At 39.7% G+C, this 25528-nt stretch overlaps 1 protein-coding gene across 1 annotated transcript; it reads left to right on the top strand.

Annotated features, from left to right (window-relative positions):
- Positions 1 to 539: 539 nt before the first annotated feature.
- LOC147596321 (protein FAM240B-like) lies at positions 540 to 8835 on the top strand. Its single transcript, XM_086771323.1, has 3 exons — positions 540 to 688; positions 7399 to 7543; positions 8757 to 8835. The coding sequence occupies exons 2-3, from the start codon at positions 7404 to 7406 to the stop codon at positions 8833 to 8835; spliced, it is 219 nt and encodes a 72-aa protein (XP_086627449.1). The 5' UTR covers positions 540 to 688; positions 7399 to 7403.
- Positions 8836 to 25528: the final 16693 nt, after the last annotated feature.

Raw genomic sequence — 25528 nt, 5'->3', positions numbered from 1 at the left:
TCCTCAGAAAATGAAATGTTATGATATAAGTGCTTATCTGTAATAGAGTTATAACAACTCCAAATGGTAAAACTAGTGCTGGTTTAATGCATTTTGTCAGCTAATGTTAACCAAATAGACGATTCCTATGATGATTGCCTTGAAGAGAACAGATTGTGTGATAGGTCATAATCAAGCACACATCCTTAGATTAACAGCTCCAAAGTACTGCATACTTCTGTAAGTCACCCTGTAATGCAAAACCAAGTGTGATTTGTCACACCATTTCAGTCTCCATTACAGCTAAGATAGCAGTGTGGAATTTTTCAAGCTTCACAAGAGGAATATTAAAATGGATAATACTAGCACGCATTTTAAAGAAAATTCTCAGCACTTGCCAAGTCATGCTCTCTGAGGTATTTGCCAGTGTGGGAGGGATGCATGCTCTCAAGGGGGCCTGTGTTTCATGGTCATCTCAGGCAGGGGGCTGCAAAGTTCATTAAATGATCTTATCTCGCTGCTGGTCCTGTTCAAAATAGCCTTGATATGATGAAGGATTTATGTTACCTCCTCTTCAAATAAAAAGTACTGAGGGATGCATTTCATTACTGCCCTGTGACACTGGAGAAGCCAGGGCTGCAGTGGTAATATTCCTCATTTGTTTGTGTCACACAGAGGATTTATTTGCAGGAAGAGTCCAACTCCAAAGGTAAGTAAGTATTTGGGTTTTTTAGTGAGTTTTTCATAATAACATCAACAAGAAATGTGTTTGTTCTCTAACTTTAATTCTCACAAAAGTATATTCTAGGAAAGATGAGAGTGTGAGTAAAATGCCAGGGAAGAGTGCCCAGTTTAGCAGCATTCTAAGGAAGCTGAGTAGCATTGATACAGAAAAAATATTTACGGGCAATTTCCATGCCACAGCCCTGGATAAAACACCAGGAGATGTGTCTATACGTTCTCAGCTGATGGGCTGCCTGGTAGCCGAGGTTACACACACACTCCTCTTGCAAAGGTTTTTTACCAGTGATCTGCTGCTGAGACGCTTTTTAATATAGTGGTAGACACATGAATCGGGATCAGTTTCTCTTGCATGTTTTGTCAGAACTGGATAATGTAATGAAGAACATGAGCCCTGGGCAGGATTTATCTTCTTTGATCCTAGACCATTGAATCCTCCTGTACTCAAAAATCAAACAACAAAAGAAAACATGTTCAAGATCTTTGACTAATGAATATTAATTTATGCTATATGCTTGATCTTATGAATTCAGGAGTTCGTAGGAACAGGCTTCAAATATATCTGGCAGAGGGAAAATCCTGTGATCAGAAACAATATTTGATCGCGCAAGCGAAGTGCAGTCGCTTTAAATATTCCTTAGATGTTGAAAATTAAAAGCCCGTGAGAGTTGGAGAAATCTATGCAAAGCTCAGGAAAGGAACCTGGACATTCTGTACTGTACGATGCTTATGAATACCTGTTTGCTTGATGCTTACCTCTGTGCGACTGCCACCACAGTCCTGCTTGTGTGTGCTGGTGGCAGGATGTGTGGGACTGCAGGAGAACACCACAGAGAGCCAGGCGCAGGGAGTGGGAGAAGCTGGGGAGCAGAGGGATGCTGAAAAGATGCTCCAGGGAAAGTTTGGTGAGACGTGCACGAACAGTTAGGGAGAAATGCAGCTCCAGCAAGAAGTGATTTTCCAGAGGGGACAACAGAGCTGGGGAAATCAGCTAGAAAGATGTTTGAAAGCAGAGGTGTGAGTCAGCCAGGTTAGGCTGGAAGGTTGGCATGGGAGGTGAAGGGGGCAGGAGGAGAAACTCAGCAGACACAAAGGCAGAGAAGGAAAAGTGAAGGGACCTCTCGTGGAAGCCCTTGGCTGGGGGCTGAAGGAGAAGAGTCAGTAAGAACCACAGAGTGCAAAAGAGCAAATAGCTAAATAAATATACAGACAGGGGAGCAGGACCATGATAGTAACAACTGAATGGATGACCCGGAGGGAAATGAAACTATTGACTCCTCAAAAGTTTTACTCAAAAGTTTTTAAGAATTTTAACCCTCAGCCAAGGGGCTCCTAAGCCCTCTGGTATAGAAAAGAAAGGCAGACAATCAGTTCCCTCCAGTTCAGTAATTCAGCCTTCAGGTGTCTGGTATCCAGAGAAGAGTGAAAACAGATAAAGAGAATTGAGGTCCAACAGATGAGGAGGACAGAAGAAAACACTTACACTATGTTGTGTTCAAAGGCATTTATACTGCCACGGCAGCAGTATGAGATGCAAAAACCACATAGCTGACAGAAGCTTTCCCTTCATAAGCTTGTTTGTCACAAAGGTATTTTATGAGAAAAGGTCCAAATTTTGCAACTGTTCAAAGCATTTCAAGAATAGCTAGTCTCTAGGTTGAAAAATAGACTCAGATCCAAATGCTTTTCACAGAAAAGCAATTAGGAACTATGGAAATTAGGAACAAGGAGAATGGTTGAATAGAGGCTGCTGTATAGTGCCTGAGTGCAAACATTTTAACACGCATGTTGAAATTGCTTAACTTGCATGTTAGAACTGATTTGCTAGATGTACACCTGTAACTCATGCACACAGGTAACTTCTACTAGTATTGCTCTATCACATGTCAGTATGGCTGTCATTTTCATATACAGAATATTCCCATTGCATGGAAAAGTACAATTAATTTGATTGGAGTTTATACCCAGAGAATGACCACCTGACTGAGGACACATCCCAGTAAGAGCATGTACCTCAAACTCTGCCAAACTAGGAAATACTGCTGGCAGAATACATCACTTGTCTCGAATTCCCTTATTTCATTGCAAACTTCAGACAACACCGTTTACAAAATAAAAGCATAGATTGATAGTCTGTAATGCCAAAGTGCAAATGGAAAGAGAAAAGTATAGTATACATGCAAAGCCACACATCTTTGCTAATGAAATACACTAATGAAGTTTTGAAAGAGACCAGCACAGTGCTAGGGACCTGTGTGCACCAGAAGATCGTACCAGCCTTCCCCATCCCCAGGCTGGGACTCCAGGACAGCTCCAAGAGGTCCAGCTCTGTAACTGGGCACCAGCGAGGCCATAAGAAAGAGCTGTGAGAAACCTCTCCCCGTGTCACAAGCGGCACTGAGGCTTGGGCCATTCATAGACCACACAATGTGACCTGCCACACAAACAGAAGGGTACAGGGAATTAAACTAAAGAGCTTACTTCTTCCTCCAAAGGGTTCTACCCAGCATCTGAAGACCTAAGTTAGACTTGAAACTGGTATGCTTCCCCAGGTAAGATCCCAAAGCAAACCTCCATCAGCCCTTTCAGATGTGAATCACTGCCAGTTGCAGAAGCTGAAGATGAATGACATATCTAAGACCCAAGGAAAAGGAGGGAAATCATGGCTGCAATTACTAGTCCTATTTTCTAAAACCAAAGCCGATTCCTTATTGTTTTAAAGTCAAACATCAGTATTAGCATAGATAGCCTACTCTCCCATACATCATGCAATTATTAATTAATCCAATGCATTTATATAATAAGCACAGCCACCAAGCAAGGTCCACGAAAAAGTAGATGAATAAAATACTGTATTATTTCTAGGAAGTTGCATAATACCTTGAACACTCTGACCAATTGTGCTATGCGAGAAGCAGAAGAGGGAAAAAATAGCTTTCCTGAGTCATGTAAATACTCTGTGAATTTTAAAAAACATTTAAAATAACAATTTGTGTTCTACTACAGAAGAAAAAAAACCCTCAATTTTTCTTCACATACCAGTTTCTAGCTATGAAAATTGTGACTTCCAATTCTCTCCATTAAACGGCGTGTTTCTTTTGGTGCTAATGGTTTCTTACAGAACCAGTGAGCTCCAGTTTCAAACTATTGATTTCCTAACTTCAAAAAAAAAGTCAAGATGTCACATCAAATTCATCTTACATTCCTCTTTTGTTCTGCCAACAGAATTTTTGGGTTCCATATAACAATGCTAGTGTCATAGCTTCTCCACATTTGTAAGATCTCCTTCAGCAAATTGAGTCTAAATAAGATCAAACTGCTCTAAAATTATTACATCTAAAAATAAAAAATTGGGTTTGTCTTGTGTAGGATAAAGCCTTTCCAGAGTTTATCCAGCTATTCTTTTCATTTGTGAGCAGTTACATTTGCTCACCAGCTTGCAGCCAGGGCTCTGTCAAGGATGATTACCAGGAAGAGGCTCTTGTTATTGTCCTCTTGAAGGGTTGCCACTAAAGGCTTAAATAAAGCTTCATTTACTCCTAGCTGTTGCAGGGTAGTTTAAGTCAGACCTAATGGCAAGATCTATAAAAGTGGTATTACAACTGCCTATATGCTTTAACAGCGTATTTCTGTCCACCTGTATCATACATATGTGATTATTTGTTCAGGCTGCTTTGGAGGCTGCTTCCATGAAGTCTTTTCCATTCTTCTCTTTCCTATTAAATGAGGTCCCTTTTGCTAAATACTTTGAATGAGGTTCCAAGGCATGAAAACAAACTGCACCCTAGGCAATAACTGCTGGTGCAAAGCCACAATGAAGGCTTAAGTCCTGTTACTCTCATCTGAAAAAAAAGCTGAAGTAGGAGGGGAAAATAAAGAGTTTCCACCACTGAGGAGATTTTAGCACAGAAACCTTTTCTTAGGACAAGTGAAATACTAATAGACTAGGTTTGATATCCTTGATTGCCCACACAACCCAACCAACAACTGTTGCTTATGGCAACAGTTTTCAAATGAATGGCAGTCCAGAAGTGAATTCAAACACCTATGCACACAGTCCGTAAAGGCAGAGGAAACTAGGTGGATTATTTTAATAAAGTCATTGTGCAGTTCCTACAATCACTGCATGAACAGGCTCAAATAAAGGGTTTGAAATAAAAGGTAATTTAGGATAGGATAATTCTACAGTTCAGAGAAGAAAATGCTGGCACATTAACACACTGGTGTTTATCAAGGATGTACAAGGATCAGCAAAATAATGATGCAGAAATTCAAAGTTCAGTTTGTTTGATACATATTTGAGTGTTCTCCAGTATTAGGGGGAAAGAAAATAAAGAGGAAGATCAAGGGCTGAGTAGGTACTAGGGTACCCATATGGTAACACAAAATAAAATGTTAAGAAAGAACAACAGGCTTGGACTATGCTCTTAGTGTGCCTGAGCAAGTACACAAAGAAAAATTCACAGTTTATAGACAGATAAAAGCACTAATTCCTACCTTCCTCTCAAAAAAGCCACCTAAATCTGTAATGTTTAGTTCTATACACACTTTGTAGTCTCAACAGGCTTCTGGCATTCCCCTAAATTCTACCAGCATCAGATGGAATGTGAATAACAATGAAAACTGATTCTGAATTTATCTTTTACTGAGTTTAAAACTTTTCCCCTGGGATTTGATGCTGTGGGGAGCAATGAAAATCTATAAAATACACCAGCACCAACAATATATGCAATCAAACTGGGACATGGAACATTTAAAACCAGTAAAGGATATGTGTATTTTGAAAGTATACACCTGTGCTCAGGTATACTTTGTGGCAATGAGTTCTGCAACTTTGCCTTATTCAGGAGAAATATTTTCCTTCATATATATAGAAAAGACACATCCACAGTATATTAAACAGGAAACCATAATAATTCAGAAGGATTAAGTTATTATACTTTGGGATAACTTCTGATTAAAGAAACCAGGAGATATTATTTCCTGGCAGCTTATTGAGGAGTCTCATGGATATCTGAGAATGGTGCTTACTGCTCTTCAGAAATATTGTTATTCTCAGAGATTAACTCCTGGAGTGGAAAGTCCATTAGTCTGAACCAGACGGCTGTTACCTTATCTTTTTTTTGTATACTTCTAGATTACTTCTGCTACACAAGAAGTTTAAAAGGGTAGTAACTGCTACCTGGGAAGAGAGATTTGGATTGGCATTGATATATATGTGGATATTTGTAATAGATACATTTTACGAAAACACATACTCATATTAAGAGAACTTTAAACCTGGTATTGGTTATCCCCCAGCACAGCTGGAGATGCTCAGCTGTACTTCCAATTCACATTACAGACTGATGCCAACATTTATGCATCCAGCTATAATTTGCTCAGAACCTGAAAAAATGCTCAGTAAATTTCTTCTGCAAAACTCACTCATAGACTGTGCTTCTATCATTTGGAGGTCATGAGTTATTATATAGAGGTTTTAGAGGGAACCATGGGGGAGTCACAGGGAAATCCCAGCAAAAAAAAAAAAAAGGACTTCTCCAAAAGGGCTGCTTTTGTTCTTTCCTAATGGAGTCTTTATAATGTGTCTCAGTTTTTGCTAAAACAGTCAAATCTCCAAATAAAACTATGAAAAGATTACCAGCTTCCAATTTTGCTTTTCTTACAATGCCTGGCAGGGGAATGGCAGCAGTTTCTTCAAGCTTTTCCAAGCCAGCCTTGAGGGGCTTGTTTACTGGATCTCTATGGCTCTGATTAAAATAAATTACAAACAATTGCCATTAATTCAAACAACACATAAGAGAACCCTAAACACTTGTTTAAAAAAAAAAAATTAAATGTTCTGGAAAATATTATAATGGCATGTTCCTGCAAAACCACACAGCAATTTGGAAGGCAACATGGGTATACTCATTCCATATTTAACGAAGTTTTGAAAGTAGTGATATTATTTTCTGGCTGTAATGCAGGATACAGAGGCTTGACTCTTAGCCCATGAAGAGACATCATGAGACAGATATTCTATTCCTAGGATAAGATTCATTCCAAAATTTGAATTGTGTTTTGAAAATTGCAGAAAAGGAAGAAATATTTACTAAAAAAGGTGGCTTCACTAAGTTAGCATCTTACAAAATTATATACATACTTTTATACATATAAATTTTCTCCATTCCCAAATAAAGCTAAGGTAAGTGTTATAATGACTAACAGCAAATACCAGAGCTCTTTTTGTTCATTGTTTTAATCGTAATCTACAATGGTCACTTTATCGTTTTATAGACATGAAAACAGTGAGGGAAAATCCCAGTGGATCTGGCAATTTTTATATTTCCTTTTCATTTATGAGCACAGTAAAAGCTATCTTAATCATTAAGTGAGAGAATACAACAGAAATATCCTGCATTGTGAGCTTAAAGGTCACAGGCAGGTGGAAGGGAGAGATATTTGAGGTGAACAAGTAAGAATACAAATCACTGCAAAGAGCATATCCTCAAGTGTCAGAGCTAGGAATAAAAAGCTTAAATAGCAAATCATGCCCACCGTTGTCCTGATCCTACCAAAAAAGTGACTGTATGACCCTAACACTGAAAATCTAAAACAGCAAGAGTGTGCTTTAGCCATGAAAACAGATGAGGAACCAATAACTTGTCATATGGTTGTTTCAAATTTCTCCTTTAGAGAAAATGAATAGCCAATACATACGTCATGAAGTGCGGGGAAGCGAAACTAGTGACCTGAGGAACTTCTGGGAAAAGACTATTGAACAACAAACTCGGTATCTGCAAATTGAAAAAGAACGTCAGCGAAGAAGTGCTCTGACAAAGTGGGTAGTTCTTTGTGGGTAGCATCCAGAAAGGTTATTTGAGTTTGGGTTGTAATTATTTTTTAAAGAAAAGTTATATTTAATTTATGCCATGAAAGATGAAAGTATTTTTCTTAGATTTTTTAGAAAATAATAAAACTTCTCAAATTGGCATGCTTATGCTAACATGTGTAAGCTATGGCTTCACAGGATAAGAGAATAATTCACTTTTGTTCCATAAATGGATCCAAAGTCTGGAACTTTCTGAAGTTACAAGAACAACATTTAGCAGTGCAAGCCTGTCTAGAACATCAAGGCTTGTGTTTTCACAAGAATATAGCTTGAATTAATTAAGATGGCTTAATTTGCACAAGGTAAATCTATAATGAAGCAGATGGTTCAAGTATTCTAACTGGCCCAACACAATGAGAAAGACCAGTCTGCAGCAAGATCAGTACAGTTTTACTTCACATGAAGTCTCCATAAGTTGAAGGCACATGCAAAGATGGCCATTTTGGCTTGAGATCATTCAATGAGAAAGTATTTTTTCCAAAATATGCCTTGTACCTCTCTTTGGACTGATGCTTGAAAAAATAAGAGTAAGGATAGCCTTGCATTAGTAACCTTGGGTGGAGGAACACTGGAATCAGTCTTTCGCATGCTTTATCCATTTATAACTAACCTAATTCCAATGTCTCAACTCCTTAGCTGTGAAATTCCTGTCTTTTCCATTTGAAACAGTATTTCTGTGGTACTTAGATACTACCAAAAAAAAAAAGAAAACAAAGTGCCACCTATCACCTAAAGGTATCTGCTATGGGTTCAAGAGAAGTTTCAATGTGCACAGTGTTTCCAGGCCAAATGGTGGTCAGGAGCCTCTATGTAGTCCTTTTTTTAAATGCATTTCTGAGAAGGAGGGGGCCTGGGGAAGTGTTGGGTGATGCTACCCAGCAGGTGGCAGCAGGCAATCTCCAGCAGAGATGACAAGTCCCTGCAGCAGGCGGAGGCACTTGCGAGAAGGCACACTGGAGAGAAAGATGAACTGCAAAAGTCAGGTGAGCCCATATCAGGATGTAATGAAGTGTCGTCCTGCAAAGCACTCTAAACAGGCAGGACAGTTTGCATGACAACTGGGAAAAAGTACCAAAGGATCGCACTGGTGGGAAAGATGAAGAGTATAAATCTGTTCCCTGTAAAAATACGAGGACAAGCTGATCCATGTTTCTATCCTTAGGCTCAGAAATGAATGGATGGAGAGGCTGGAAAAACGGATAAAGATGTTGAGGACCCAAGCTGAAGACCCGTCTAGCTGAAGATCCCACACTCATTGCATGTTTGGGGGAAAAATAAAATTGTTTTGTAGGAAAGCATGACAGTGTGATGCAAAAGCTTAAGTCAATTTAACTTTGTGATTTAATTGAGCTATAATTAATTAGCTGTCATTGTTAGAAGTTTCATATGTGAAATATCTATTGCTGCTTTTAAGATTATGCATCCATCCCTTCATCTGATAAATGGAGATTGAAATACTCTGAAGTCTTCAAGACTAATAAATCATGGTTCACTGAGCTGCAGACGCCTGGAAAAAGAGTTTAGTTACACAGTCAGTGCTCAGCAAAAGCATTTCCTCCACATTTTCAGTTTCTTTATAGATTGATTGTAATCTAATGAAGTTATTTTCTTTCAAATTTCTTTCAAAATGAAGGGTTGAGTTTTGTGTTTTGGTTTTTTTTTCAACACAGCAGAGCCCAGCGCAGACTAAGGAAGAGAGGACACGCACAAGAAATGCCACCACATCCCAGATGAACAGTCCAGCCAAATTTGGTGGGAGTCACAGATCCTAGCTGCCATATTAAAAGTCCGTGAAGCTATTAATATGTAACCTGAGAAACAGGCTCTGTGACACACCAGCAAGAGCTCCTTAATTAGTTAACCCACATTAGCTAACCTGAGATACTATATCAGCAAAGACAAAACAACTTGGAGTTTTAAGGCTGCTTCTGGTACCCTACCTGGCTTGTCCAGAGCTGAACTGATATCTCTGTTTTACAGAGCAGCTTGATGCATTTTCACAGCTGCCTGTCATCACGAGTGACCAGCATACTTTTTCCTCAAAGACTCAGCATATATTCCTTAACAATCAGTACCTTCAGAAATATGGTAGGTTTCCTCTCCCATATTTGCCATTAGTCAAAAATGTTTCTAGTTCCCTTCCTAATGCTTCATGAAAATGTGGCACTTCCTCCACAGTATCAAAGCATTTCAATAGGCTGGTGTAATAAAATTGCTTCCTTTTTAGGATGGCTGCTTTGTTGCCACTGAAATGCCTAGGGTAATGTACTGCAAAATGAGTTGTTTTGAACATGCTAAAAATCTCTTCCCTCAATTGCTTAACCTTAAAAGGTCCCTTTTTATAAGTCTGTTTCACTACTTCTCTGGTAATTCATATTGTTTCAAAGCAAAGACAATTTGAACTGCCAGTGGGGCAAGAAAAGAACAGTGGAAGGGTTTGGAGTTTTAAAATATTTAGAACAACTGTTCTTTTTAAAGCAAAACAAGAATCTGAGATGCTCTCTTTTTTTCTCTCTTTATCCATCACCTTTTAAATTCACGTTTGTGTGTTCCAAGGTCAAATCAAACCTATTATGGGAATTTAAACACATAAATAATGCTTTGAGAAGCCTGAGAAATCCATGAAAGCATGAAAAAAATATGACCTTGGAACATGTACTCAGAAATCAAGACATCAGCAGGTATGTCACCAAACTTGAGATCAGAGTTTCCCTGCCAGCTGAAAAAAAAGCTGCTAAACTCATGTTCTTCTGCTGAGTTTTTTTTCTTAAGCAATTTGTAAAGTAACATCAATTGGGAATATGCAGGATAACAATATAATTACAGTATAGCTGTGCTTTAATAAAAAAACCACCAGGTAGACACACAGCTTAATATTGGGTTTCAGTAAAGATTAGATTCCTTGGAAAATGCCAGTCCATACACTTCAATTCTCCCATCATCTGTCTGTACCTTGTGCTTACTGAAGCTCTACCTAAACTCCATCATGAAACAGCATTGATTTTTACACCATTTTGGCTGAAATTAGTACTCGGACTGACTTAAGGGAAACATTTTGCATCCTTTCATTCATTGTGTAAGTGATTGCACGAGATGCAAAACAGAGGGAATCAGAGTTGGCACACTTTAAAAATGAAAGAGATATCCCTGGAATAAGCATTTCTTTGCATCTCACATAGTTGAGATCCTCCTCCTCATGAAGTAAGTCAGAATGAGGAAAATTCATGGAGAGACAGGAAAAAAACATGCCAGGAAGAGACTCCCACCTGAGTCCTTTGTTGCACATTTCATATGGTAATCTTACTTAAGAATGCTTTGGAATAGGTCCCTACCCAGCTAGTGCACCCCAAAATAACCTCTTTAGAATTATAAAAATGAATTAATGTTTTACCAAGGAGTTCTGAAAACATATTTCGAGAATGAAGCCACTATTTTTCTGAGCTTTGCAATTTCACCTTTAGTGTCTAGATGAATTATTTCAGGCTCTGGTTCCACAGCATTAGATTCAGGACTTTGGGCCATGTAATCTTTATATATCTAAGTGCTAGCAACATGTTTTGATATAAACGCCACTGCTTTTGCAGAGGTAATCTACCAAGGAGTTTTGTAAATTACCACCAGAAAAAAAGAATACTTGTCCAGAGAAATAAATATAATATAGAGTCAATCAGCAAAAATAAAGAAGTGTGATAGCATTAAAATTCAAATCTAAATGTCAAGAAACAATATTAATCAGAAGCTGGAGTAAACCTCAAGATTAAAATGGTTGTGGCAATTTGAAAACACAAAAATATAAATATTTAATTTACCTTGAAGGTCATCAGAGAAATGAAAATGAGGCCAAAAAAAGTAAACTGCAATTTCTGTGAGACTCAGAAATGAGCCATCATATTACAAAAAAGAGTAGAGAAACCTGACTGTAAGGCTGGAAAAGTCATCATCTAAAAACTGATAAAATCAGCTAGGTTTTACAAAATCATTATGTTTAGAGAGGATGCTCTTCAAACTATTTTTCACCAATATGCAGTTTCAGAGGAGTACAGTATTCTGTCAAAGAGGTTAAACTTAATAAATCAAATATTTATAAAATAGCTCCTTGAAGAAACACTTCATTTCTCTTGATTTTTTTCTATCCATATTTTCACATTGCTTTTGAGTGTAACAGCAGGAGATTTTGAGTTATGCCAATCTAATTTATTAGCTTTGTAATTAAAATGTGGTAGATACTTGCTTATCTTCCTAGCTTCCATTATTTTACCATTCCTTTGCTTCATCCTGACACTGAGTAGTGAGAAAATTCATGTTGCTGTCTCATTACAAATGCATAGTACAGAAATTTTTGAAAAAAGCTTGTAACAGTGACAAAAATCAAATGTAGTCAGGTTTTACCGTCCTCTGAATCAAACAGTAAATAATCTGGACCCAAGTCCTTTTAAATAGTATTTATGGGAAGTACACTGTGTATTAGCACAAGAGTGACAGATACTCCATTTTAGCTATATTAATGATCCTTCTAGCATATGGATAAGGGCTGACAGCTGTGAAGAATGATTGTCAGTAACTTAACAGACTTCTTAGCAGTTTAGCTCAAACTGCGACAGCTTGAAAACAATTCTTTGCCCAGTAGTCCTTCCTGACCAACATCCTTCCCTATCCTCTCTGGAGCTCTCTAATCAAGCAGCAAATAAGCATAACTCAGCCACTTTGGTGAGATTTGGAATTTGAACAACTGATGCAAGTCAGGCAAAAGGCAAGATGGCTTTCTGATAACATGGCAAAGACATATCAAGGAGATGGTTCAGCTATGGCTGGCCACAGCAGAGTTTCTGCAGTGAAGTCTGTCCTGCAGCCCAGTGCAGGATCACCCAGCAGATTGTCTTCACACCCAAAGGTGATGTGTTCTCTGCTGCGCAGCCACTTCATGTCTGTGCAGCTATGCCTCTTTGGCCTTCTGGCCACACTGACTGAAGAGGAGACTGACCTATTGGCCAGTTCTGAGGTGCTTGAAGTTGTCTGCATTGAAATAAACCCACCACACAATACCAAGTTCACTTACCAGATTCCATGTTTAGTGTAGCATTAAGTACAGAGGAGTTAATTTGCACTATAGAAAAGCCTACAGGCTACTTCCGAGGTTTCGATCCCATGACACACAATCAATGTGAAAGATAATCCCAGTCATATGGGGCTCACTGTGTAAGCAGGACAGAAACAGTGGAGGGGAAGTGGCAAGATGGGCCAGAGCCAGAGGTCAGGGAAGAGCCATGGTACCCAGGTCGGGTATGAAGTCACGGTTCAATTGCTCCACACAGATAATGTGATCTATGTGCACAGTAGCCAGTGCTCCAGCTGGAACTGAAAACCACAGATAGTTTCTTCTAATGAACAGGTCTGAAAAATAAAAGCGTCCTGAACCAATCCATGAAAGGCAGCATAGCTGTGGCAAAATACACCGCATGTCAAGGGAAGAATGTGTAACTGGATTCTTACCATAAAAGTTTGAGGAAAATGAAGAGTCAGATGCCTCCAGGACGTCAGATTCACTACAACAACTGGGAGATCATTGAGTCTGGAGAAGAAGGATAGATATCTTTGGGGAGCAAAGTTAAAGAAGATAAAGAAGAGGTAATGTCTTAAACTGAAAGAATTTTGAAGAGATTCAGCTGAAGGCCTAACGCTGATTACAGGTTTTACTGTTTTGAACTCATCCTCTCACATTTCCCTGTTACACATGGAGCCTCTCCCAGACATCACTGCTGGTGTTAGCTCAGCCATGTGTACATTAACCACACATGATCTGCAACAACTGGTCAGCGGAAGTTTTATTAGAGATAGATTTGGACCCTAAGTCATGGTATTGTGTGAGCCTTTCCACACTCAGATAAGACATGTCCACATGCTAAAAGGTGCAACCATCCTCTTCTTGCACAAAAAAAAAAGACTCAGTTTGGGTCAAACTGACCAGTCCCTACAAGCGGGACTGGTAAGAGAGTACTGAAGTTTCAAGATTGATGAGGAATGCTCATATCCATTAAAAAGTATGTCAAAATAAGAGGTTTTTTGAATGCCCTCTGAATATTCAGATCTGAATTTATCCCCCTTAGGATGAGAATCCTATTCTGAGTGGCTGTGTGGACTGGGGCAAACCCCAGTATCAATACAGACTAGGGGGATGAATGGATTGAGAGCACCCTGTGGAGGACTTGGGGATACTCGGGGGGGAGGGAAAATTGGACATGAGCTGGCAATATGTCCTTGCAGCCCAGAAAGCCAATGACATCCTGGGTTCCATAAAAAGAAGCGTGGCCAGCAGGTCGAGGGAGGATTCTGCCTCTCTGTTCCACTCTCATGAGACCCCACCTGGAGTACTGCACCCAGATATGGGGTCCTCAATACAAGAAACACATGGAGCTGTTAGAGCAGTTCCAGAGGAGGTCCACAAAGATGGTAAGAGGGCTGGAGCACCTCTCCTATGAGGCTGAGAGAGTTGGGGTTGTTCAGCCTGGAGAAGAGAAGGCTCCAGGGAGACCTTATAGCAGCTGTTCAATATGTAAAGGGGGCTTATGAGAAAGATGGAGGGAGACTTTCTACCAGGGCCTGGTAGTGACAGGACAAAGGGTCATAGTTTTAAACTGAAAGAGGGTAGATTTAGATTGGACATGAGGAGGAAATTTTTTATAATGAGAGTGGTGAGACACTGGAACAGGTCTCCAGAAGAAGTTGTGCATAACCCATTCTTGGAAATGTTCAAGGTCAAGTTGGATGTGGCTTTGAGTGACCTAATCTAGTGGAAGATGCCCCTGCCCATGGCAAGGGGGTTGGACTGGATAATCTTTAAAGGTCTGTTCTGTAATTCCATGATTCTGTGATTTTCTGAATCCACTATTAGAGCAAGGACAGCACAGTTCCTGCAGTAAGAAGGGAAAATCAAGCCAGAGTGCCTAAAGACATGTTCTGTCTGAGAGCCTTCAGAGAAGTCAGCTGTGATACACATTGCTCACAGCTCTTTATGTTGATGCCTTACATTTGCAGGGCACTTCTGTCTTGGCAACCTGCTGTCTGTAGCTGCTGGTAGCCATTTGGAGAGTTAGCCCAGTACAGGGACAGTTTATAAAGTGCTGTCACAGGATACCCTACTTACATCTCTTAACTTACTCTTCTACCAACACAACCTACTTTTTGCTAATGAGTAAATATCATATCCTCAACCTATCCTACACTTCTACAGTTCATCCTACTTTTAGGATACATATTACTAATGTGAGCACCCCCAGAGCATTCCTCACAAACGAAAAGCTCCCTCAGCTCTTCATCCTCCTCTGCAACCATTTTCTTGTTAGCGAGCACAGTGTGCAAGATCTTGGTTGCAGCTGCTTTAAAAGTACTGAACCTTTCCCAGAGGTTTTATTTTATTCCCACCTCACTCCTTGCACATATTTCTTTTTATAATCTCACCACTTTTCTGTCCCAGAGGATTCAGTGCAGTAGCCCTGCTGTCAAAGGTCACTGGTGAAGTTCACTCTGAGATTTGAGTGCTTTGTATTTGTGACCCTTTGCCCCTTCTCTGCTTCGGAAAGGAGAAAGAACAAATCCACCAAGCAGTCTAATAGCAACCTGCCAACATTCACTGTAGAAAATAGAGCCAGTTTTGAATTGTAAAACCAGTAGAGAATTTCCAGGCATTGACTCTGACTGCTTTAAAATGCACACACTATCTCTAAAACCAGGAAACAGTCACCAAGTGTTTAAATAGTTTTTCTTTTCCTTATCCCAGGATGAGAGTTTAATACCAAATTCTATCCCAGAGCAAATTTTTACGGACAACTAATAAAGTCAAAGTCCTTTGAAACTAGGGGATTATAATAGAAATGCTGACACAGCCTTACCCATGGACAGGAAAGAACAGTGCCGGTATAATTATTGAATACAACCCATAATATTCATGGTGCTCTAAGGAAAATGAGAGGCTTTGCATAATGGTGAAAATCTATGAGGGCTTTGATATTGCTCTAATCCCACACTACCTAATAGTTCATTTAACGTCCAAGCAATGTGAATGAAACTTCACGTGGCATTTAAGATTATTGTAATTAGAAAGGTTAGAGCAAAAACTGACTGGAAAAAAAAAAAGTTCTCCGTTTGACTTGATTTACATAGATTAAATGCTGCTGTCAGAATATCTAAGCAGTGTTTCATGATTTAGTTTGTCTTTTAAAGGGAAGGTACGGGAAATCAACCGATAGTCTATTGAAAAAGAAAAGCAAATAGAAATCAGCTGATATAATCCTTATGTTGTTTGCAGGTTATTAATAGGCACTGTTACACTGAAGGCCAAATCCTGGGACAGCCTTTTTACCCACAGAAAACAGCTTCAAAGCCAATGATCAGCTGTCCCAAAAGCAAGAGCAGTGGGACTCTGTGGGTTGCTGAATGGTCCCATGAACAGTATCGGCTGCTACCCCAAAAGGAGCTCTGCAAATGGTTCCTCAGTGGTTACTAGAGCTATGCATGCATAAATTGGCTTACTGACATGGTACCAAAAGCCATAGGCCCTTATTCGGCCCTCAGCATATAAGGCGACAGCCCAAAAGCGGTCATATTAACAAGAATCACCAAGTCAGAAATACCAACGCATCTTTTACAGCCCTTGGGGAGCAGCAGAGCTGTGGGAATGGAGAGACCTGTTAACCCAGCCGATGCAGAGAGTAAAAAGGAGCAGCTGAGCTGAAGAGAGCAGCTCCGCAGCACAGCCCAGCCCTCAACACACGGGAGGGCCTGCTTGCCCCCTGCCCATCTCTCAGCTCCAAGGCCTTTTATGTGTTGCAGGCTTCTCCAGGAGAGCTGTGCTCTGATCCTTAAGGTTTCACTCCACTGAACGGAAACCTTGGAGGGCCAGGAGACCGGCCTTTTCCTGCAGATGCCTCAACACAAGCGCACAGGGTGATCCATGATCTGCAACTTAACAAATAAGTGAGCAGACAAACGCCAGTGACTCAGAGCTCCACTCTGAACCGTGAGCTGTGCCCTCCCCTCCAGCCTCCTCACCTGCCCCCTCCTGCTCCCAGAGCTGCTGGGGAGGCTGCGCAGTGGAGCAAGTCAGAGAACCCATCCAGCCGAAATAAACAGATATACACATGTTTTTGCTTGAGCGGTTTTCGGCTAGATCTGCTCCCTGATCTGATTCTCTCCCTGCTCACGTCCTCGCACGGAAGATGGGGGGTGCGGCAGGATGGCTGACAGAGAGCAGAGCTGCGCAGCACACCGCTCCTCCTGGCTCATTAAGACAGGCTCCATTCTGCCCGTGTCTGAGCTATTCAACATGCCACATCCCCAGTCTGTTTGAATGTAAAAGTATTACTTTAATAACTGTTCTAAACAGCTGAAAAAAGAAAAATCCAGGCCACCAAACAGTAACATATACCTAAAATATAGATAGTTATTTGTATTAACAGGCCTCAGACCATTTAAAGATGAGACTTATTACCTCATTCTTTCAGTGACAGGGAAAATAAGGCAGGGAACTGTTGTGTTTTAGGGCACATAACTGGCCAGTGCTGGAGCCTGGTTATGATCCCAGATCGGTGCACCAGTCCAGCCCCTATCTGCCAAGAAACACTGCCTGTTTGCCAAACACAGGCAAAATGCACTGAAACTGGCCAAAATATTGCAAACTTTTACTGTGTATGGCTTTAGCTCATTCATAATTTACATGTCACAGTACTATGATTTATTCCATTCATTGTTTCCCAGAAAACAATGCTCTCTACCATAGTCCACAAATAGCAAACCTGTTCCGGACAAGTTGTCAGTTCTCTTTGAAGCCATGTTTCATTCCCATCCTTAGGTAGGGGAGAAACACTCTTTTTCCACCACTATTTTGCAATCTAACCCTTCCAGAATTTTTGGACAAAGCAACTAAAAAAGAAAAATATGGTATCGATACAGCATGGAGTTTAACAATCCCTTATGAAAATTGATCCGGGCTCAGTTTTTTGAAGACTGTATGTGGAATTGCTTGCACAGAAGCTCTTGGTTTTGAGCATCTTCTATATAAAGCATTTATTCATCCAACATATGTTCACATTAAAATGGATCACTCAACAGAGTGGCCATCTCAGGTCAGAGACTAATATATCCAACCAAATAATCCTTCTTTACACCTAAGATACGAACATCACAAATTGCTTCTATGATTATGATGACCTTGGTCTCTTCTTTTACAATTTCTTTCATCTCAAGAGCAATATTTTTTCCAGAAAATGGAAATAAAGCTCCACAACTTCACAGTTGAAATGACCTGAAAGAGACTTTCCTTTACTTAAAAATAGAGTGGCTTTCAGGAGCAAAACATTGCCTCCTGGTGTAATATTGATGTAACGCTCCTCTACTTTCATACCCCGGAAAGAATGAGACAGCACATAGCTGAGCTGAAGAATTATTTACCTAAGGTGCTACTAGTTTTTCTTTCAGAATATCAAATGTTAAAACTCATCTTGGACCACTTTCCTATGTAATTTGATCTTTTTCTTCCAAAGATTCAGGAAATCTCACATGCTGAACCAGTAAGACCAGGTTAAGATATCTGAGATCAAAACACAGCAGCTGCATAGCTCTAAAGGAACTATTTTGAAAACCCCTGTCATTTTAGCCTAAATGTTCCCCGACATGCCCACAGCTCTGCTTCTGGACTCCCCAGCCTGAACCATTAGGCACTTCACTCCTGCCTGACTCAGGCATGAAAACAGGCAAGGTGGCAAAAAAGTCCTCTGGCAGGGCCAGTGTGGTTGGCATACTTCTCACATGTACCAAGAAGAGCATCTCTCCTGGAAAACATAGCAGAGACAGAACACCAGCTTGTACAGAAATGATACAGAACAAATGGACAAAGAAAATCCTTTCAATTCAATTAGTTAAGGTACTCTGCCTAGTAGCCAGGGCACATTACCAGCAAGGAGGAGATTCAGATTCTCCTCAGCCTCAGCAAATTCCCGACTGCATCTCTGTGAAAAAAAAAAAAAACAAAACAAACCCTCAACTGTTTTATCGTATTTGAATTCAGTTGTGAAAAAACAAATTCACTGTCATGAAGCTGAGCATGTGCATATAGAAGCAATATGTGAAAGGAAACTAGCTTTCCTGAACCTATAAGCTGCATACAAAATCTTCGCATGAGTATAATACATATCCCAGGAAGGTGATGGGAAAAGGACCTCCAGGATCTCCCATAAGTCTCACAACTTCATTTTGAAATGGGACACGGCAGCCTTACATCCCTTACAGGCCAGAAGCCACCTGTCTTCCAAGCACAACCCTGCTGATGGTGACATGACAAAAGTCCAAACAGAGACTCAAGTTGTTTGAGATGTCCAGGCTGAGATCACAAAGTATTACCATTAACAATTTACAGCTGTTTCAGGTTTCAGAGGCAATTTTTCTCAATTTAATTTTATTCCCTCTTCATAAAAGCTGTCAGTTCACCTGTAACAGATGATTTTCATTAACAGGTAAACAACAACTTTTAATCAAATAATGAATGTACTAGTCCCCTTGACAGTTTAGTAATCAGGACGGTGACACAGTATGATGTTGTGACATAATCTACCTCCTTAGAAGACTCTAATCTCCATTAATTGCCATATTAAACGTGACTCAGAACTCACTCCAGGAGGCAAATTAGTAAAGCACACCACAAAAGAATGACTAGAAGCTTCCTAGTATTACAATCCAAATTACACCACCCTCAGCTGTCAGCCTCTGAGAGAGAACCTGCTGCTCCTCCATCCAGTTTCTGATGTACGTTGAACAGGAACTGGCTAAACTGAACAAGATCCTGATTAGTACAAGAGCAAGACTGAGAAGGGTGATTGTAGCTGTTTCATACATTTGAGTCATTGAGCCTGTTTCACCATTTCTGTGAAAAGCAATGAATATTGCTATTTCTCCAAGTTTCTGTTTAGTTGTCTCCATCCTGGGCTTCAAGGCATTCCACTAGTTGAGTTTTAGCAGGTGACTACTCTGCAACCCTCAGCAAATTACAGTTCCTATCTTCTGATCTTCATCAGAGGTCACCAACATGCTCCCATTTTCCCACAGGTCTTTGCACCACAACCTTCTGAATTTGGGAGGAAAATCAGGTGCCGGTAATAATTCTGTGACTCAGTTTTTACCAGTAGTCACATGGAAAAGATGAGGAGTAATGGGTTAATAATAATGTTACTCCTGGGGAGATTCCACTTGGATACCAGAGGAGTATTTTTCACCATGAGAACAATCAGCCATTTGAATAATCTCCACAGGGAAGTGGTGGATTCCCCAACACTGGACACTTTTAAGATTTGGCCGGACAGGGTGGTGGGCCATCCTGTCTAGATCGTGCTTTTGCCAGGAAGGGTTGGACTAGATGATCCTTGAGGTCCCTTCCAACCTGATATTCTATGATTCTACAAACTTATCTGAACTCCTTATCAAGGTCAAGCTCACCCTGCCTCATTGTTTTGGTAGCTATCAGGGTCCTCTCCCCTTTACACTTCTGAATATTTCTACCATGTGGGAACAGCATGCAGATTTACAAATCTGTTTGATACCAAGACAGTGTCACTAAGGCCAAGTCTCCATGGCAATATTACATTAATCTACATTCCTCACTTGCAGGAAAGAACAGAATGATTAAGCACAGCAGCATCCACCACATCTTATCTTACAATACATGGTTTTCCTTGTAATCCTTCTGCTTCTTTGCAGTTCTACCTTTGTTCATATTAACTGGTTTGTACTACCGGCAGATGTGTCAGGATGGGAGGGCTGTCTCTTGCTATTTTTCTCCTCTTGACTGTAGCATATCTACGGGAAACGATAAAAATTATATGAGAAGTAAAACTAACACATTCCTCTGATTATCTTCTTGGCATTCATTATTTTTCCAGTGCCACTTCTGAACAGCTTCTCTGGCAGCAAAGGCCCAGTTCTGAATGATGTGAATTTGACAGCCCTTAATAAGAAACAGATGGTATGTGTATTTGCAGTTATGCAGGTGGCTGGATTTGACTCTGCTATTTCATAGGGATGCAGATGCTACTCTGACTCAACTAATGGAATAAGAGGAGGAACAGGGAATTTAATGTTTACTTTGGCAAAATATATGTATCTGGACCAATCTGACTTGGGAAATGCCACTTCAGGACGTTGTCATGTAGAACTGATCTACAGAAATGGGTAATGATGCAGAGTCGAAAGACCTGCAGAAATAGAAGAACTTCCAGGTCACAAAGGCCAAAAGGAAAGGTACGCCAGGCTCAGCCTGGAGATGTACCAACAGAATACTAGTCATGAAATCTCTCCTTAAACAAAATAGGAACAAGGACAATTCTCTACCTGAGTTGAAGTTGTACAAACTGTCTGCAGCTGCACTGTACAGAGCTCAGCCCCTTGTCACCTCCTGACAGCCTTAAGACATAATAATTATTGTGAGGTGGGGATAGGAAGGAGGAATTGAGCTCCTGGTTTCTCTGTTACTGCGAGGGCTGGTTTGCAGCCAACTGGAGGGACACTTCTTTACTTGGCATAGGTGTTGTCTTCGTATGCCGCAAGTAAGACATGAGTAGTGTGGGAGTATCCGAAGATACAAAGTCTTTGGGAACAATGTTGGAAAATTTTAAGGTAGAAAGGGTCAAATCTACAGGCACCTTGTAAAACCACCGAAAAATCCTGAAGACAGATAAGACTGGTATGGAACAGGATCGTGTGCCCTCAGTATGGATAAGAGGAGCAAAACAAATAGTGGCTGCATGACCAGTCCCAAAGAAAATATCTTTCCTTGCACAGTTGTGGAAATATAGACCATTATCTGTGATTTCAACATTAATAAGCGAAGTTCCTTGATTATTGTTCCAAGTTGAAAATCTCTGTAAGGATATTGATTGAAGAAATGTTATTCATGGAATCTCAGCTGCTGTAAAGGTTCTGTGAATTAGTGATATCTGGGGCCAAGGTGCTTTTAAATTTATTTTAAAAATTTATTCTAAGATCTTTCTCTACATCTGCTTATTCTTTAAACTTAACACCAAGAGATATATTAAGCTGTCAGACCCGCTAACACCCGTCTTCTGAACACATGTGGGCAGGGATGCAGTGCATGGGCTGGAGGCACTAAAACAGGCAAGAAAAGAAAGAGCAAGCAAAGGCTGTAAGTATAAACAAGGTAAAGTTGATATACCAAGAACATATAAACCTTCAGTGGAGACACTATGTTCATCACTGAGGTTTAAACAGTGAGTATTCAGACAAATCTTCTTCCCTCTATCTCTTACAGCAATGTATACTTAATCCCTGAAGGAAATAACTGAAAACCTCAATTACAGTTGTACTGTAACATAGCACAAAGCACTTGGAGAAAAAAGTTTCCCCCATAACATTTTCACACTGGCTGTTAGCAAGCTGTCCTCCATGCTGTTTTCATTCAGACTATGTAGAAGATTTTTGTGTACAGCCAGCACGTCATGTCCTACAGCCCTGGAGAGATGCATTTACACATTTCCCCGAGTCAGCCTCAGACACACAGGTGGAAAATGCAGTGGCTTATAATAGACTTGTGGATACCCTTCTGTCTTCTCTTGCACTGAGTGTTAATTTGCGAGACAAGAGTCTGCTTATGGTGACAAACGCTACGCACAGAAGTACAGGGAGGGGTCATTCCAGGCATAGAGCTGCAGAGTCTGGGGCCAAATCTGGACCTTTTGTGAAGCCTTCAACAAATAAACTCATTTGGGAAATACTCTTGTCCTGAAGATGATTGGTGCAACTTCAGGATGAAGTTAACACCATATCTTGGCTCTCAGCCCCATGTCACAGCTCTATGCACATTCAGATTACCAATACAAACTTTTGTGGCGCTGAATTGTAACACAGATCACGAATACAATCTGTGTTAAAACAACTCAAAAATGTTCTTATATCTACACTTTCAAATACCAAACCATTCATTTCAGAAACAGCACATGTGAGCCCAAAAGACTTTTAAAGAGGAACTCGTTGGCATTTCTGTAATAAAACATGACTGGGTAGGAAAAGAACTAAACTGATGTGCTTTTCCCCACCATCATCTGCTTCTGCAGAGACATAATTGAGCCCTAAAGCTACTGTCCTTTTGACATCTTTAAGTCATTAACAAGAAATTAACTCTCACTTTATTTGTGTCAGTACTATGCATGACCTCTCTTGAAATAGGCAGCTCTTGAAAAACAAGGCATTATAGTCTCATTTTGAACTTGACTGGGAAATTGATTTTTCTAAACACCAATTAGTAAGATTCAATTTGTATTTGTTTGACTGGACAATGCCAATAACAGATCAAGACACCTCTATTATGATAGCATGGTACACGGTAACAAAACACAGGGTGTTTACCTGTGTTCAAAACATACTCCAAGGACAAAACATATTAGCATCCATGCTCAGTTTTATAAAGTGAGGTCTTGTACAGATTGAATATACCAGTTCTTTCCATTGTATGACTTGTTTGTTCTCATCACAAAGAAAATCTTGTTTGTTCAAAGAATCACAATGTCTGAGCAGCATCAACAGACATTTGCATTATCAGCCAAACCTGAAAAAAAAAAGTGAGATTGCTAAGTATGCATACAAAGAATCTCTCCCTTATTAACCCCACTGAAGGGAGATTTTTCCAATGCCCCTAAAAGTTTTGACAATACAAATCATAAGGATATATTTAAAGTATTAGTATAACTTCATATACTGACAATGTTAACCTTAACATCTGATAATTATTTTTTTATTTTCTTTTGCTTACCTTGACCATAGACTTACTTTGCACAAAGAACCTACATTTAGACAACTCTAGCCTCTTAAAATTCCCTCTTTTCCTGCTCTTTAACCCTGAATGCCTCAAGCATCCTAGCAGCCTTCATTTCCTTAAAAAAAAAACAGAAACAGAAATGCCTACATAATGGTGCCACTGGGCTGCACAAAATGTGCAGGTGAGTCTGTAAATTATCTCTGGCCAAATGTAGAATATGAACCTGATATTCTACAACAGTGACCCAGGGTAAAATTTCCATGAGCTTATGGAGAAGAGTTATACATCATATTTACAAGATTTAGACAGTCACATTTTCCTGGTATAATATGTGTATCAAAAAGATGAAAACCATAATCTTAGTAACAGTTTTGAAAATGGTTTTAACCATTAGATAGGCAGGTCCATTATCCTGGAGCCATTTATAACACTACTTTCTCAGCAATATGTTTATGAACATCTTTATGTAACTCATCAAGTTTAAGAATGAGTATAGGCTCATAACACTCTTCTGATGCAAGGGAAAACTTTCATCTATGCTTTATGAATAGGGCACTGAACCATAGAGATATGAAACAACACACAGGTAAGGGAATATTAGCGTTTTCTGGATGGTGTCTTTGGAAGAGGTGTAATTTACTGGCTTTACTCACCTTACTCATGCTAAGTTATAGTTAGAAAGCAGCTAATGGGCTTCAATCACTACTGTGCTATAGGAATACTGGATTTGATCATAGCCTTGGCATAAATACACAACAACAAGAGAGAAACTGCAAAACTCATTTAAGAAGTAAGCAAGTTAAGGAAATCTGCCATTTATATTGATAGAACTGGGAAAAAAATAGTTTACTATTATGTTCTTGAAATTTAATCTGTGCTTCTGAGAAACGGCACTGGTTTCACAGAGTCAGACAAAGGGCAACATGATGATAAGACTCACCAATAACAAACTCGAACAGTCTTTGTGCTAACTGCCTTGCTATTTCAACGCCTTCCAGCACAGCACACAAACACACATAGACACAAACACTCACTCACACCACACGCACACACACAGTGCCACCTCGAGAGCCATCAGGTTTCAAAAACCTGCGAAGTTTTATTGCACCTACCCAAAAGCACTGCCTTTCACTTTTGCCTTGCAAAAAAATAAAAAAAAAAGAAGTCAAAAGAGAGAGTAAGAAATAGTTATTTTTATTTTAACAAGAAAGCATTAAAAACAAGTTTATCCCTGAGGTTCACTGTTACTTTTTATTTATTTTTTAAAAGTCTAAAACAGTGGTTAGTATTTCAAAACAATCTTCAATAAACTGACTTTACATGGCGATTTCTAAGAAAATGTTCAGTTAAAATACATTCTCTACTAATAAACCTTACTAAAAATCAAACTTTAAAGAAATTACAGGATAGTAGAGAAAATAAATGTGCTTTGATTCGAATAGTGTAGCAAGGACTTTGAACTTCCTAGCAATGGCCGGTAACTAAGGAAGCTCTTTTCACACTTAATATTCCTGTGGTAATCCTAGACTCCTCAGGGCTCACTACAGCAACTGCATATTTATCCTAACTTTTAATTAAACATAATTTAAAAAATTGATAGATGTTGTAAAGAATCAAAAAGGAAATGTAAGTTTTTAAACTTTTTCATCTATCTTGCGTGTTACTAGAACTTTCACATTGAGAGGAGAAATGGTAAAACAGTAATTCACACACGATAGAATGCACTGAATCACTTCCAGTGGGATTATTCAAGGCATGCAAGAGTTTAAGCCATGCTTAAGGCCCTAGATTCCAGCCACAAATCCTGCTCACTTGCCTTGGAATGAGTGGAACTGTTCATCTAAATGACCTAGATGTACTGTAATCACTGAGAGCTTTCCATGACAAGGTCTTCAAATATCAACCACTAATTATTATTTACAGTCATTAACCTAAATCAAAGTTGATAGAAATGATCACTGCTTCAATTTGCAAGTCTTATTCTCCTTAAATTGTCCCAGGATGCTCAGGGTGGTAATTGTTTCAAAGTCGTTTGTATGTGTGCATGCAGAAGGCATGGTGGGAAAAGATAGCATCAGTTTTGGGGAGTAAATCATTAGAAGAGCAATGAATTGCTCTGGGAG

Source organism: Chlamydotis macqueenii, chromosome Z, assembly GCF_036417535.1.
Source record: "Chlamydotis macqueenii isolate bChlMac1 chromosome Z, bChlMac1.mat, whole genome shotgun sequence".
In the NCBI taxonomy this organism is placed as follows: Eukaryota; Metazoa; Chordata; class Aves; order Otidiformes; family Otididae; genus Chlamydotis; species Chlamydotis macqueenii.
The sequence above is the reverse complement of the archived record's forward strand: the minus strand, read 5'-3'. Positions and strand labels throughout refer to the sequence as shown.